This window comes from Oratosquilla oratoria, chromosome 19, assembly GCF_046742065.1.
Source record: "Oratosquilla oratoria isolate Oo_2021 chromosome 19, ASM4674206v1, whole genome shotgun sequence".
NCBI lineage: Eukaryota > Metazoa > Arthropoda > Malacostraca > Stomatopoda > Squillidae > Oratosquilla > Oratosquilla oratoria.
Genome location: NC_134795.1, coordinates 9,412,479 through 9,429,298, shown reverse-complemented (window position 1 = coordinate 9,429,298; position 16,820 = coordinate 9,412,479). Strand labels below are relative to the sequence as shown.

The following is a 16,820-nucleotide window of genomic DNA, read 5'->3' as shown; positions in this document are numbered from 1 at the left end:
TATGCTATTCCAAGTATCTATAAATCTATGGAAAGGGTGGAGGGGCTTCATTTCTATTTTGGTTTTCCATATTTCTTTAATTATTTTTGTTTTCTGGTATGGTGGGCTTAAAACTAGTTTTAAAGAAATGTTTGTTGATGATGTTGCATTGGAGTTTAGGTGAGGGTATCTTGTCATGTGTTGCACCAACTGCTTCATGGGTGTGTGCATGTGTATTTATCTAATTGTAATATACAGGAAAGGAACAACATTCGTTGAATCCTGTCTCCTGTTCTCTAATTTTCTAACAGACTCAAAACCATGTACACTTCCAACTTAATCTATATATTTGATTTCCAATTATATTTAGATTTGAACTTATATATTGTTTGGGCTTGGGCTATGTCACCTTCTAAGCTATTACACATATTTATACATCTATATGGAAAGCTATTTCTTCACATCCTTTCGACATGTGGTCTTTCTTAATTTACTTCCATGAACTCTTACAGCCCTCCCATCTTTAATCAGATCTCTCCTATCATTGTAATCTATCCCCTTTAGTACATACATACATACATATACCAAGGCTTTTTCCCCCTTTCAAGGGAGGTAGCCAAAAAGGGGAAGGCATAAAAACACTCCCACCCATTTCATCCCTAAATACACTCCACACCCCTCCCACCCTCCCTCTCATCTGAGCACCTCCTGGATGACGGGTCATCCCTGCACCTTGCCCACCGCCCTGGGTCAGAAGCAGTGTCGCAAGACACAGCACATCCCCAGCAAGGCCGCTTCATTTAATCGGCGACCCCCCCTCTCCGTCCCCCCTTGCATATAAGGAGAGGACGGGGAGAAATCCCTTCGGGCTGCGTCAAAATTTGCTCACACATACTACCTCACCCCCCATCCCCCCGCCCATTCCTCCTCATGCAATCACATCATCATCCATATACAACCATTCTCCACTCACCTCTGTCTTCCGTCCTCTCCCTTCCTTCCTCAACAGACATTCCCCTCTTCCCCAAAGCCCCTTTCACCCCATCCATCCACCTCATCCTAGGACGTCCCCTCATGTTCACTCCCTCCACATCTGCCTTCCATACCTCTTTTACTAGTCTTTCTTCACTCATTCTTTCCATGTGTCCAAACCATCCTAATATTCTTTCATCAACCCTATCTCCCAGCTCCTCTTTCACCCCTGTTCTCCTCCTCACCTCCTCATTTCTCACTCTATCCAGCCTAGTAACCCCCACCATACTTCTCAGACACCTCATCTCAAACACATTCAAACACCTTCTCTCTTCTTCTCTTATGTTCCACGTTTCTGCCCCATACAGTGCTGTTGGCACAATCACTCCTTCATACAGTCTCCTCTTCGCATCCATTCCCAAATGTCTATTCCTCATTACACTCTTTAATCCACCAAGGCATTTACTCGCTTCTCTCAATCTACATTCTACCTCCACCTTCACTCCACCTTTTCCTGCTACACTTGCACCCAAGTATCTAAAACTATCCACTTCCTCCAGTCGCTCTCCCTTAATGTTCACTTCCAGTCTACTGCCACTTTCACCCCTTGTACATCTCATCACCTTACTTTTACCCACATTTATCTTTAGCTTTCTTCTATCACATACTCTCCCAAACTCTGCCACCAGCTTCCTCAATCCCTCCTCCGATCCTGCCACAATCCCCTTTAGTGACCTGAACATTGTAATCATGTCATCTCTTTCTCTTCAATCTTTCAAAGTTGGCAGACCCAGCACTTTTAGTCTTTCCTTGTATGGTTTATCTGCCAGGCTGGGGACTGATTTGGTTGCTGCCCTTTGTATTCTCTCAATCTTGTTTATATCCTTCACTCTTGGACATATCAGGGTTTCAATGAGTTTTTTTATTATCTCTTCATCCATATAATGGAATGCCACTTTAATTTTCTGCAGTAGTCCATCTGTCTTTCCCACAATCCTGCCAATATGTCTGTCAGTGGAACTATACAGGCACTCCTCCAGTCCTCTGGCACTCTACCCTCTCTTAAACAAACATTAAATAACCTCACCAGCCAGTCCACCATTGCTGTACCTCCTTTTTTTTAGACATTATGCATGACCCCCATCCAACCAAGGTGCCTCACCTGCTTTCACTTTAATAACTGCTTTCACCTCACCTTTCCTTACTTCTCCATTTTTCTCATTCATTACTGTCATTTTCTTAGCACTTCCCACTGCCAATACCTTTCTCTTACCATCCTCCTTCACATTTAGCAACTCCCTAAAATACTCTGCTCATCTTCCTCTTACTGCCGTCTTTTCCATTATCATTTCTCCATCTGTACCTTTTACCTTTTTTTCTCTAGTTGATTTGCTTCTTTCTTTATTTCCTTCCAAAATATCTTTTTATTACTTTTATTACATAACATCTGTACCTTCATAAAAAGGATTCTTAGTTCATTAAACATACCTGGTGAAACTTTTTCTTTGCCATGTAGACCTGCTCATTAGCGTCTCTATATTCTTGGTTCGGGTCCTTCCTACGACATCTCCAGTAGTGGTTTATTGCTTGGTCCACTTCTACACTTGCAGTCTTAAATAGGAAGTTCATAATTACATTACAAAATCTTAATATATAAATCTGTAAGTAATATAATAACATATTCAAAACCTCTCTGCTTAAAATCAAATACATACTGTACACAGACTTCCTGTCAAGCAGAAAAAAGTGCAAAAGATAGGAGTAAATGGAAGAGGACCATGAATGGATGAAAGGGTGACAGAGACAAAAGGGATGTTCAAAACATGGAAACCTGGGTGTTGTAGGAGAGAGACCAAACACAGAGTATGGGATCCAATATATTTAACATTTCGCCCAGCAGGATGAAATGCTAAATATATTGGATCCCATACTCTGCGTTTGTCCTCTCTCCTACAGTGCTGTTGCAGTCATTGCTGCTTTTACTCAAACCTGGGTGTTATTGATGATTTGGTACTTGACAAGAAGGAAAGAAAAAGAGCTATAGCAGAAACCCAGTACTGAATTCTGGGAAAAGGAGCATGATAGATGATGATGATTACTATATCATACATTCACATAAAAGGTATGTATTTACACTTGAAAAGGATAATATGAAATAAAATAAAGTAAGCAAGCAATGATAACTACACCAGCATATGGACATCTTTCAGTGAGATGAAATAGCTATGTTTTTATGCACATACATGGACCTTCCTAGTACGACTTACCTGATGTAGTTTTGACATGGTGTCCAATTCACGCAAGTCTGTGTCCAAAAAGCGTGAAAGAGGATAAACAACTCCATCAGCAACTTGTGATGCCATGATGTGTTGCCAGGAACTTATCTGAAGCCCAACAAAACAAATATGTCAAGTTCTTTAAGAGGTCATGGAAAAAAATTAAGGAACACATGTCTAAAGGATGTGAAGAAATAGCTTTCCATATAGATACATAAATAATTAGAATAACTTAGAAGATGATATAGCCAAAGCTGGAACAATACATGAGTTCAAATCTAGATATGATAATTGGAAGTCAAGGATATAGATTAAGTTGGGACTGTACATGAATTTGAGGCTTGGATTGATAAACTGAAGAGTAGGAGATGGGACCCAAGCATTGATTCTTTTCTGTATACTACTATTAGGTAATACTACACACACACAGATCTGGAAGGTCACATGTGTCAAACCTTTTAAGCTTTTACTCAAGAGTGATTGATATGCTGCAAGAGAGGGATAGGTGTACCTCCACTTAGAGAAGCCTTTTGATAAAATAACTCACACTTGACGTATGGGGAAATTGGAACACATTGGAAGACTGAAAGAAAAAACTAGTCAAATGGATTTTTTTTTTTTTTTTTTTTTTTGAAAGAGAAGATATAGGAAGAGAGTAGTAAGGATAAGACATCAAGGTGGAAAGCAGTAACCAGCAGAATTCCACAAGGTTCAGTGCTTCCCCAATAATGTTTCTTGTCAATGTCAACTACTACAAGTAGTTCTACTTTACATAGGAAAAGGGGATGAATGTAGTCACTGTAGTTTTAGGGGGATCAGATTGTAGTGTGTTGATGGGAAGGCTTATGGGTGGGTTTTAAATGAAAGGATTATAGAATAATTGGTGAGGAGCAGTATAGGTTCAGGAAAAGTAAATGCATGGATCAGATTTTTGTGGTAAGGGTTTGGCAAAAAGTAGGGATGTTTTTGTGGCCTTTATGGATTTGGAAAAGGCTTATGACAGGGTAGATGGAAGGCATCAAGAGAGGTATTGCTGATATATGGGATTAGTGGAAAGCTGTTAAGAGTAATCAAGAGTTTTAACAAGAGTTATTGACACTGTTAGGATTGGAAATGAAGAGAGCAAGTGGTTTGAGGTAAAGGTTGGGCTGTGTCATGTTGCTATGGCTGTTCAATGTGTATAAGGTTAGGGTGCTGTGGGAGGTAAATGTGAGGGTAATGGGCATGGGATTGGAGATGATTAGAGATAATGAAGAAAAGTGGGAGGTGAGCCAGTTATTGTTTGCAGATGACTATGTGCATGTGGCAGGGTTAAAGGAGGAATTAACCCCTTCCATATGATGACTCTTACATAGGCATCATGAGGCACAAGTGGGTATATGAGGATGCTGGTGTTTGCATCTTGATTATATTTATCTTGTAGTTGTAGCTGAATGACCCCCATATTCTGTGAATTAGCTTGATCATATTTTCTGTTGTTATTAATATTCAAGGTATAAGAGAACAAGTAATATAGCTATAACTTTATATTTTATCATGCGAGTATTGTGATGCTTCATCCAATCATCATACATCAGGCAGCTGGTGCTGCCCGTGAGAATTTGACTTGTACTGAAGAGGTTAAGGCAGTTAGTGACAGAGTTTGGGAAGGTATATGATAAGAGAAAGTTGGAGGTAAATACAAGTTAAAGTAAGGTGATGAGATGTACAAAGAATGGCAGCAAGTTGGATGCAAGTCTTAAAGGAGAGAGGCTACAGGAAGTAAGCATTTTTAAGCATTTAGGGTTGCCTGCAGCAGGAAATGGAGGAGTGGGTGTGGAGGTAAACAATAGATTGAGAAAAGCAAGTAAATGCCTTGGGGGATTGAAAAGTATTATGAGAAATATATTGGGAAAAGACGCAAAGAAGATTACTGTTTTTGTGGCTTATTAGATGCATTTTCTCCTATAGAATATCTCCAAAAAACCACCCTGTGTCTTATAAACCGAAAGTCAGTGACAAGAACTATAAGGCTGGGGGTGAGCTGTACCTCTCCATGTTACTGCCAATGCTGAGCCCTTGAAATTAAAACAAATCCAGTGTTTCAAAATTAAATTTATAACATTTTGAGACAAGCTATTTATGAAACAGGGATATTAACAGAAAATTAAATTCCTTTTTTAACACCTTCCAGCCTTATTTCTTAAAAACGTCAGTACACATATATTGAAATAATTAAGCTAGACTGATCTTTTTTCTTCCATAAATGGTAGACAGCATGCAAATGATCTGTGCCAACTTTTATGGAAATCAACTGCAAGATGAAAGAGAAAAAATATGTCTTTTATTTGATTTTTTCCTATATCTTAGTAACTAATAAAAACTGTGATCTATTGATTTTGTGGGGGGAAAACAAAAGATTTCACTTACAGTTTTATTGCTCATTCTCTTTCATTCTGAATATTAATAACCACAGAAAATATGATCAAGCCAGTTCACAGAATATGGGGGTCACTCAGCTACAACTACAAAATAAATATAATCAAGACGCCAAAGCCAGCATCCTCATATCGAAGGAGTTAAAAGACCCAAACACTTTTTTTTTTTTTTTTTTTTTTTTTAAAGCCACAGAGAGCAGGATGCCTAGTCCTATCCTCCGGGGTTTCATAAAGTGGGGCCTTATAAAGTGAGGTATTACTGTACATACACAATTGAAGAACAACTTTACCTTGGACACATAGGTGGCAAATTGCTGTAGTGTTGCAGATATAGAGCTTTCTGATGCATTTTCAACTGGGAACTTCTGGAAAAATTTCAGTATATTAATTGTTGATATGCAAAGGATGAATTATCATAGGAATTACTATATTATCAGTGCCTGACAGTAAAACAGTAAATACAGTCATATTTTGATAAATAGATAAATAAATAAATAAATAGTCACATATCTGAAACTACGGAATTTATAGTCTATGCAAACAAATTATAGGTAATCACATGACCAATTATGACTACTTTAGATTTATAGCCACATCACTTATTCTAATTTATTCCTTTATCAAGTCAAGTAATTAGAAACACAAAACAGAATATCCACTTTATAAACCTATTTCACCATTTTCCATACATAATAAATGCTGTATTTAGTCACAACTTATAAGGCACCCCAATGCATTAAACCAGTAATTCCTATTTTTTTTTATCTGCAATCTCAATTCTGTAATTCAGGTCATGACTGCAACCACTCCTATGGTCTTTTCTATGAAGAAAAATGTTTAGTGACCCCACTTGAAGTTAAGACCCCAAGGTTAAGAACCACTGCATTAGACACCCAAATTGAGGTTATGAGAGAGAGAGAGAGAGAGAGAGAGAGAGAGAGAGAGAGAGAGAGAGAGAGAGAGAGAGAGAGAGAGAGAGAGAGAGAGAGAGAGAGAGAGAGAGAGAGAGAGAGAGAGAGAGAGAGAGAGAGAGAGAGAGAGAGAGAGACAAAAAAGTGTCTAATCAACCAAATACTGTTTATTCCACTAAAACCTAAAATAGTTTCAGCCTGAAATCCTCGCTAATTGTGACAAATTCAATATAAACCATGTTAGAGCACTATACCTATGTGCTCCATCATGGTTTGTGTTCACCTGAACAAGGTACTTTAGCTTGAAATCCTTAACAATTGTGACAAATTCATCATAAGCACTTGATATGAAGTAAGATTAAAAGGATGTCGATTATAAATCAAAATTAAGTTACATTTAATTTGAGTTAGTTAAAACACACAAACACCCAAAAATACACTAATATAAACATATACTTATCATACTACAAATGAACATATATAGTATAACAAACACATGGAGCTACTTCAATTCATACATAAACAGAACATACACATAGCTCTAAACTTAGGAACAAAATTAATACCACAACCTACATTACCCACATTAAATGACTGCACAACAATAAGAAGAAAACACACAGTACAAAGGTTGACTTGTAACACTAATACGCAACCTTTTCCCAACATAAAAAAATAAACCAAACATTAAAAGACACTGCAACAAAAATAATTCAAATCTATATACCATAAGTTTCTTTCCCTTTCTAAGGGATGTAGCCAGCCAAGGCATGCACCCAACCTCCACCCATCCATTTGTTTTCCTTTCATCTTAGCTCCTTGTGGGTAAAGGGCCATCCCTGCCCAGAACTCAATGCCTGAGTCAGAACCAATGTAAGAAGACACAGTACATTCACAGCAAGGTCTGACAGCCTAAGCTGGTTTACTGGCACTGCTCCATTTACATGGTAACCTTCCTGCTTTGTCCCCTCATGTGTAAAAAGAGAGGACAAGTACCCTTTGGGCTGCATCAATACACAACTATTCTCCACTCACACCTATCTTTTTCCTTCTCTCTACCCTGCTCAACAGATATTCCCCTTTTACTCACAGCCTCCTTTAATCCATCCTTCCATCTCATTCTTGGTCTTCTCCTCAAGTTCATTCCATCCACCCTTGCCTTCCACACTTGTTTTTGCTAAGCTTTATTCACTCATTCTTTTCATATGTCCAAACCGTCTCAATATGCTTTCTTATTATTAACAATCATTCTCCATTCACACATTTCTCTTGCCTTCTCCCTTCCCTGCTCAAAAAATGTTAACTTTTTACCTAAGGCCACCTTCACCCCCTCCATCCATCTCATTCTTAGTCTTCCACAACAGTTCACTCCATCTAACTCTACCTTCTCCACTCTTTTCTGCTAGTCTTTCTTCACTCATTCTTCCCAACATTCTTTCTATTGCAGCATTCTTTCACTAACTCTATCAGTCACCTCCCTTTTTCACCACACCTCTCTTACTTCCCTCCCTGTTTCTCACTATCCATCCTTATAACTCCCAACATACTTTTCAATACTTAATTTAAAAAACACTGAAATTCCTCCTTTCTGCCTCCCTCACATTCCAAGTCATACAATGTTGTCACTAACTGCCTTTGACCCTCCTTTAATCCAGTCACAAGCACAGATAATCAACAAACATCAATTGGCTCACTTCCCACTTCCCTCCACTCTCATCAACCATCTCCAATCCCCTGTCCATCAACCCTGGCACAGCCCCACTTTTACCTCAAACCACTCATTCTCAACATTCTTAACCCTAAGACAAGCTCTAATACTCATGTAAAAGCTTTTAATGAACTTAAGAGTTTTCCCCCTGTCCCATGTATCAGCAATACCTTCCACAGTGCCTTCCTGTCAAACCTGTCATAAGCCTTCTCTAGACCAATAAATAAATACATACATGCATACATAGACCAAAGGCCTTTTTCCCCCCTTACAAAGGAGGCAGCCAAAAAAAAACAAAGGCATAGAACCCTTTCCATCCCCTACATACTCCACTCTCCTCTTCCCTGCCTCTTATCTTGGCACCTCCTGCATGACGGGTCATCCCTGCATCTTGTCCACTACCCTGGGTGAGAAGCAGTGTCACAAGACACAGCACATCCACAGCAAGGCTGCTTCATTAAATTGGCGACCCCCCTCTCTGTCCCCTCATGCAGAAAAGGAGAAGACAGGGAGAAATCCCTTTGGGCTGCGTCAATCTATTTCTCATACATGCTCCCTCATCCCCCCATCCCCCACCCACTCCCCCTCATGCATCACAGTATCATCCATACACAACCATTTTCCATTCACCCCTATCTTCTGTCCTCTCCCGTCCTTCCTCAACAGACATTCCCCTCTTTCCCAATGCCCCTTTTACCCCATCCATCTCATCCTAGGTTATGTTAAATAAATAAATAAATAAATAAAAATAAAATAAAATCCTTACCGTTTCCATTTTTGCACATATACCTTACCACTACAATTTGATCCACACACCTCCCTTTCCTGGATCTATGATGTTCCTCTTCAATATCTCCCTCTGTTCCTCTCCTAATCCTTTCAATTAACACTCTCATATGCCTTTCCAACTACACAACAAAATAATCACTATAAACCTATCATATTCAAACATAATCCCCTTTCTTTTGTAAACTGGAACTATACAAACACTCCTCCAGTTCTTTGGAATGTTAACCAATGCCACTAACTAATCCACAATAACCATTACCCCTTTATCAGACACTCTGTATGGTATCCATCCAACCCATATGGCTTACAAAATTTGATCACTTTCTATGCTTTTTGCACCCCATCTTTTCAAAGACCACTGTCATTTTCTGAGCTACCCCCACTGCCACAATCAATCATTCCCTCCTTACCCTTCTCCACATTCAACAATTCTCTAAAATACTCTACCCATCCTCCCCTTACTATTTTCACTTCCGCATCTGTCTATCTGCACCATCTTTTTCTCTCTTTTCTCTAGCCCCCCTCACTTTCTTCATTTCCTTCCAAAATAGCTTTCTTCTTTTCAAAATTCTCTGTCAAACTTCAACCCCATTTTGTGTCTACCCCATCTTTGCTTTCCTCCCCTTACATTTGCTTCTCCTCTCTTCTTCTTGTAACTCTCATATGCTTCCCTAGTTCTGCCTTGCAACCAATCCTCATACACTCACTTCTTCTCTACTATCACTGCCTTCCTTTCATCCCACCATTCACTACATTTCCTTCTGTTCCCTCAATTCTCCTTGTCTGACATACCATCTTTGTGCACTTTGTCACTTCCTCCTTGAAACATAGCAATTCTTCTTCTATTACTTGCTCTTTATCTTTCACCACCTCCCACACTTCTCTTAGTTTAATATTCCTTATTTTCCTTCTCATTCAATTTCTTTACTCTCAGCACCTCTTTACCTCCCACCCTTTTCCTCCTATTCCACATTTCCTCTACTCTCAACTTCCTTTTGGAGGGAAAAAAAAAAAAAAAAAAAAAATCAATCTCTCCCCTGAAAACATGAATATCCAGAGCTCTTCCATTTTTTTCCTTTGGTTACCACTAAATAGTCCATTAATGCCCTATCAACTACCCTTCCTCACACCACTCTTTCCCATGTATACTTATGTTTGGCTCTCTTCTTAAACACAGTTCACTGTAATCAACTCCCTTTCCAAAGACATTTCCAACATAATTTATCCACTTTAATTCATACCTGGGACTCCAAACCTCCCTACTATATCTATTGGCTCATATACTATAGCATTGAGATCCCCAACATCGCTACATTTACGCTGCTCCAAATTCTCTCTAAACACTCATTTAAATCTATCCAAAAGTCTCCCTTTCCCCTTCACCTTTTGCACTACCCAGATTATATGCACTCACAAAAACCCATACCATCCATGACAGTTTTGCCTTTGCCCAAATTAATCTTGAAGACACTTCTCTCCTGTCCACCATGCACTTTCCTATCTTATCACTTGACAGCAAAGCCACCACTTCCCTTCCCCACTCCCTCATCACCCTTGACACCCTCCCCACCACACTCCCAAACTCAAACTCACACCTCTCCTCCAACTTAGTTTTATATGAAACTAACACATCCGGCATCCTTCTCACAAACAGCTAATATCTTCCATTTTACTATTATCTGTACTACAACCATGCACATTTAATGACTCAATAATGAAGGTTCTAGTTGGAGTTCTCCCAAACCCTGTTATTCCTTGACATTTTGAAGGGTAGACATTTAAAGAGCAAGATTGCCAGTCACATCCCTTTGTCCCACTTTGTCACCTTTTAAGACATACATGGGAAACACAGTGACAGAATTCTTCCCCCCCACCATCACATACAAAGAAAACAACTTACAATGTTACAAATATCTTACATCAAATCAGCCCCCCAGATGCTACACTCTCCAACTACAACCACTCAGTAACAAAGCACATATTGGTATGTGTTCTGAACACACATCACCCTTTCTGGCTTGGCACATAAACAGCAGACCAAAGATGACACAAAATACAGATCACCAACTCAAAACATATTAAACTCTGGGAACCACCCCATTAGTCAACCTCCTCAACATAACCATTAAGAAACTTTCCCTGGTATAACAATGTGCTCTCCACCCTTACCAACACAAATAACATGAAACCATACATGACCTCCCCTCAGACCACTACCTAATAAAAGCCATCATAAAACTAGAAGGAAAAATACAGCCTACACATAAATGAGCATTCATAAAACTACAAAAAAAAGGCAAATTGACAAGAAAACACAGGATATAGGGAAAAATTTAGAGACCTTTCACATAAACCAGTTCCCATCCAGAGCTGCAGATGAGATAAGAATGACCATTCAGAAAACAAGCAAAAGACTTCAATAGCCAAGTGGCTACTAAAATCTACAACTCTAACTACACACAACAGATAACCTCCCAAAAATAAAAATGTAAATAAATGAATAAATAAGCAAATAGATAGAAAAATAAATAAATGAAATATAGCAATAATAATAATAACATATATTAATCAAATAAGATAAAAAAAAAAAGATTAACAATAACATACATATAGCAAAAGCTTTTGAACCCTTACAAGGGAGGTAGCAAAAAAAACAACAACAAAGGCATAAAATCCACTCCCACCCATTCCATCCCCACATACTCCACTCCCATCCACCCAACACCCTCCCTCTTATCTCGGCACCTCCAGGATAATGGGTCATTCCTGTATCTCGCCCACTGCCCTGGGTCCCAAGCAGTGTCACAAGACACAGCACATCCACAGCAAGGCCGCTTCATTAAATCGGCAACCTCCCCCTCTGTCCCCTCATGCAGAAATAGAGAAGATGGGAAAAAATCCCTTTGGGCTGCAACAATTTTTTTCACATACATATTCCCTCATCCCCCACCCACTCCCCCTCATGCATCACAGCACAATCCATACATAATCATTTTCCATTCACCCATCTTCTGTCTTATCCCGTCCTTCCTCAGAAGACATTCCCCTCTTTCCCAACTCCCCTTTTACCCCATCCATCCATCTCATCATTGGTCACCCCCTCATGTTCACTCCTTCTAACTCTGCCTTCCACACCTCTTTTACTAATCTTTCTTCACTCATTCTTTTCATGTGTCCAAACTATCCCAATACTCTTTCATCAACTTTATCTCCCAACTCCCTTTCCTCCCCCGCTCTTCTCTTCACCTCCTCATTTCTCACTCTATTCAGCCTGGTAACCCCTATTATACTTCTCAGGCACCTCATCTCAAACACAAACTCCTCCTCTCTTATGTTCCATGTTTCTGCCCCATACAGTACTTTTGACACAATCACTCCTTCACACAATCTCCTCTTAGCATTCATTCCCAAATGTCTATTTCTCATTACACTTTTGAATCCCCCAAGGCATTTAATTGCTTCTCTCAATCTACATTCTACTTCCACCTCCACTCCTCCCTTTCCTGCCATATTCGCAACCAAGTATCTAAAACAATCCACTTCTTCCAGTCTCTCTCCCTTATTACTCACTTCCAGTCTGCTGCCATTTTCTCCCTATGTACATCTCATCACCCATATATATGCAATACCTCCCATAGTGCCTTCCTGTCTACTCTGCCATAAGCCTTTTCCAAATCCATAAAGGCCCAAAAGACATCCTTACCTTTTCCTATAGCTTTCTCACATATCTGTCTTACCACAAAAATCTGATCCACACAACCCCTACCTGTCCTAAACCCACACACTTCCTCATTAATGACTCTTTCTATACAGGCACTCCTCCAGTTCTCCAGCACTCTAACCTCTCTTAAACAAACATTAAATAACCTCACCAGCCAGTCCACCATCACTGTACTTCCTTTTTTTAGACATTCTGCATGACACCCATCCAACCCAAGTGCCTTACCTGCTCTCATCATCTTAACAACTGCCTTCACCTTATCCTTCCTTATTTCTCCTCCATTTTCTTCACTCATCACTGTCACTTTCTTTATGCTTCCCACTGCAACTACCTTTCCCTCCCTAACCTCTTTCACCTTTAGCAACTCCCTAAAATACTCTGCCCATATTCCTCTTACTGACGTCTCTTCCATTATCATCTCTCCATCTGCACCTTTTACCTTTTCTTCTCTACTTGATTCACCTCCTCTTCCTCTCTTAATTTATTTCCAAAACATCTTTTTATTACTTTCAAAATTTTCTGTCATACTCTTACCCCATTTCACATTTCATATATAAAAAGCAAACAAAATATAAGAAGAAAAAATACAGCAATAAAACACACACAAAAATTAACAATGGGAGGAGAGAAGACTGGGAAAAAGAAAGAAATACAATGAATGGAAAAAAATGGAGAACAATAAAAGCTATCAAAAACTTAACTTTAACCCAACATCTTACCCATGATGCAGTTCGAAGTACTCAAAGGAAAATTACATCACCAAAACGGCAATTTAATATCATCATCAAACACTTCAAAAAAGTTTAAAAAACTCCAGAAAACAGAAAAATAGATATGAAAAGTCAAAAGTAAAAAAAGTAAAGGCATAAGAGGGTCTAGGAGTTTTCCAACCAGTACCCTAAAGTTTGAGTCTTTCATGTGCATGGATGTGGTACAGATGAGAGTAAACGGGTAGAGATAGGCATTATGTTTGTGAGAAGAAAGATGGATGTGTTGGCATTGAGTGAAACTAAGTTGAAAGGGAGGGGTGAGTGTGAGTCTAGGAGTGTAGTTGGGAGGTTCTCAGGAGTGAAGGGAGGATGAGGGAGAGAAGGGGTGGCTATACACATGAAAATGACAGGAGCAAAATTTTATGACACAACCCTAATCACCACACACTCTTCACACTACATTTCAAAAGACCCATCGACAGAATGGGGAAAAAAAAAGAAAACACAAGTAGCATACTAAAACATCTAGAACAAACTACCACCTATATCACATGAAACATTTACACAGAAACACATACACACTCAGATGAATAAACAAGCCCTTTAAAGATGACTGCCAAAATCAATATTCCAACAAAAAAAACCATAGGAAAAAAATAAATAAAAAATAAGAAATAAGAACCACACTGGCATACTTGTACTCAAGACACTATCCACCATTAAAATGGTACAGGAGTCCCTCAAATAACTCAGATTTGAATAACACGGATTCAATCATACGCAGATTTTATTTCAGAACCATCTCAAATGTAGAGAACCGTTTTAAAATTCGCGCCAAGTCGGGCACGCATACGCACACACGCGGCAACATTGCAAACATTTGTGGTGACTGCTTTCTATTTTACCATATACAGTCGATCCTCATATAATGCGGTCATTATGTACGCTGAGAACTCCTCAAACATGGGTGTGGGGCGAGGGGATAGCCGTGGGTGTCTGCCTGCGGTTACATGTCAACCTACGGGTACTGATGCAGGAGGGAGGGAGGGGAGGAGAGGGGGAGGAGAGGGGGAGTAGGGGGTGGTAGGGGGGTAGCCAACAAGCTTTAGTTTGTCGCTTCCACCACCTGCGCTGTGCTATTGTGAAATTTTACCGCCCTAACCTGTTGAAGTGTAATGTTTCTTTCGTTTGGAACACAACTAATAAGTCTGATAATGACTGCGCTTGTTGTGTCTTAATTTCTCTTATGAGGTTCTTGTTGTTACTGGCAGTGGTGGTTTGGGAGATAAAAAACAGACATATACACGCTTACACACGTGTAGACATGCACACGTAGACACGTGTTAGACAACCAGTGTATGTTGTGAATGCGTGTGCGTGTACACACAAATACGAACACAGACACACACACGTACATGCTTACTTGTACATGTGAACACAGACACATACACACATACAAGATCAATAAAAGTGGCATTTACATACTTGGACGAAGACATGATAAAAAAAATATTGGTTACATTGATAAGGCCTAGATTAGAGTATGCGGCGACATTGTTTTCCCCCAGTACCAAAAAGAATATAAAGAAAATAGAAAGAATCCAAAGAGCAGCTACAAAAATGGCACCTGCACTTGCAAACCTATCATACGAGGAAAGATTGGCTAAACTGGAGTTACCGACACTGGAGCAAAGAAGAGAGAGAGGTGACCTATTGACCATCTACAGAATCATGAAAGGCACAGAGATACTTGATAGAGAGAACTTACTTAACTGGGACAAAAGAAACACAAGAGGACATGGAAAGAAATTAAGAAAACATAGCTATAGAAGAGAACTGAAGAAAAACAGTTTTCCACATAGAGTTTTGGACACTTGGAACAAACTGGATAAGGAAATAGTATGCGCAAAAACCATTCATGAGTTTAAAAACAAACTAGACACTGCGAGATACAATGGCGGGACATCACGAGCATAGCTCCCCTTCCCGCAAAATATAACTAGGTAAAATAAACGCACACACACACATACATACGCCACATACACACACATATACATATGCCACATACACACACACACACACACGTGTATACGCCACATACATACACATATGTATATATGCCACATACACATATGCATATACACCACATACACACATATGTATATACGCACAAACACATACATGCGCCACAAACGCCACATACATGCACACACACACCACATACACGCGCACACACGCATGCACAAAATGAGAGTAATGATAAGAGACAAACACTCTAACTGGGATGAAGTAATAAGCGGTGTTCCGCAAGGAACAGTTTTGGCCCCAATAATGTTTGCTATATATATTAATGATATGGATAAAGAAATTGAAAGTTACATACACCACATACATGCACACACACACACACACCACATACACGCGCACACACGCATGCACAAAATGAGAGTAATGATAAGAGACAAACACTCTAACTGGGATGAAGTAATAAGCGGTGTTCCGCAAGGAACAGTTTTGGCCCCAATAATGTTTGCTATATATATTAATGATATGGATAAAGAAATTGAAAGTTACATGAGCTTCTTTGCAGATGACGCAAAACTGTTAAAAAAAAGTGAACACAGAAGAAGATTGTGAGTCACTACAGAGTGATCTAAATAAAGTATGGGAATGGAGTAGGAAGTGGGAGATGGAGTTCAATACCAAAAAGTGTAGTATAATGGAATTTGGAAAAAGCAAAAAAAGAATAGAAGGATCATATAAATTGGGAGAAGAAGGGAAAAAAAAAAGTAGAAAATGAGAAGGGCCTGGGAGTCATTATTATGAATAATATGTCACCTGAGAAACATATAAACAAGATTTTTGGAGAAACTTATAATTTAATAAGAACAATCAAAGTGGCATTTACATACCTGGATGAAGAAATGGTGAAGAAAATATTAATCACTTTGATAAGACCAAGATTGGAATATGCAGCAACGATGTGATCACCAAATACAAAAAAATGTATAACAAAACTTGAAAGAATACAAAGAGCAATTACAAAATTGGCACCAACACTCTCAAAACTATCATATGAAGAGACTAGCAAAACTTGAGCTACAGACACTAGAGCAAAGAAGAGAGGAGATTTGATAACTATTTACAGAATCATGAAAGACATAGCATCTAATAAAATGGGATGAAAGAAATACAAGAGGACACGGAAAGAAAATAAAAAAAGACAGCTATAGAAGAGATCTGAAAAAGAATAGCTTTCCTCACAGAGAAATAGACATTTGGAACAAGTTAGATGAGAAAGTAGTGTGTGCAAAAACAATACATGAATTTAAAAATA

At 39.1% G+C, this 16,820-nt stretch overlaps 1 protein-coding gene across 5 annotated transcripts in view; it reads right to left on the bottom strand.

The window, feature by feature from the left end:
* LOC143035720 (DCC-interacting protein 13-alpha-like) overlaps positions 1-16,820 on the bottom strand; it is an 86,160-nt gene that overhangs the window by 61,729 nt on the left and 7,611 nt on the right. For 3 of the 5 annotated variants that reach the window (XM_076202605.1, XM_076202607.1, XM_076202608.1), the window contains exons 3-5: positions 5,935-6,009; positions 3,219-3,335; positions 2,440-2,562 (exon numbers count right to left, since the gene is read on the bottom strand). In XM_076202605.1, coding sequence (XP_076058720.1) covers positions 2,440-2,562; positions 3,219-3,335; positions 5,935-6,009 — 315 coding nt within the window. The remainder of the gene's footprint in view (positions 1-2,439; positions 2,563-3,218; positions 3,336-5,934; positions 6,010-16,820) is intronic. The other 2 variants (XM_076202606.1, XM_076202610.1) reach the window with 1 other exon arrangement.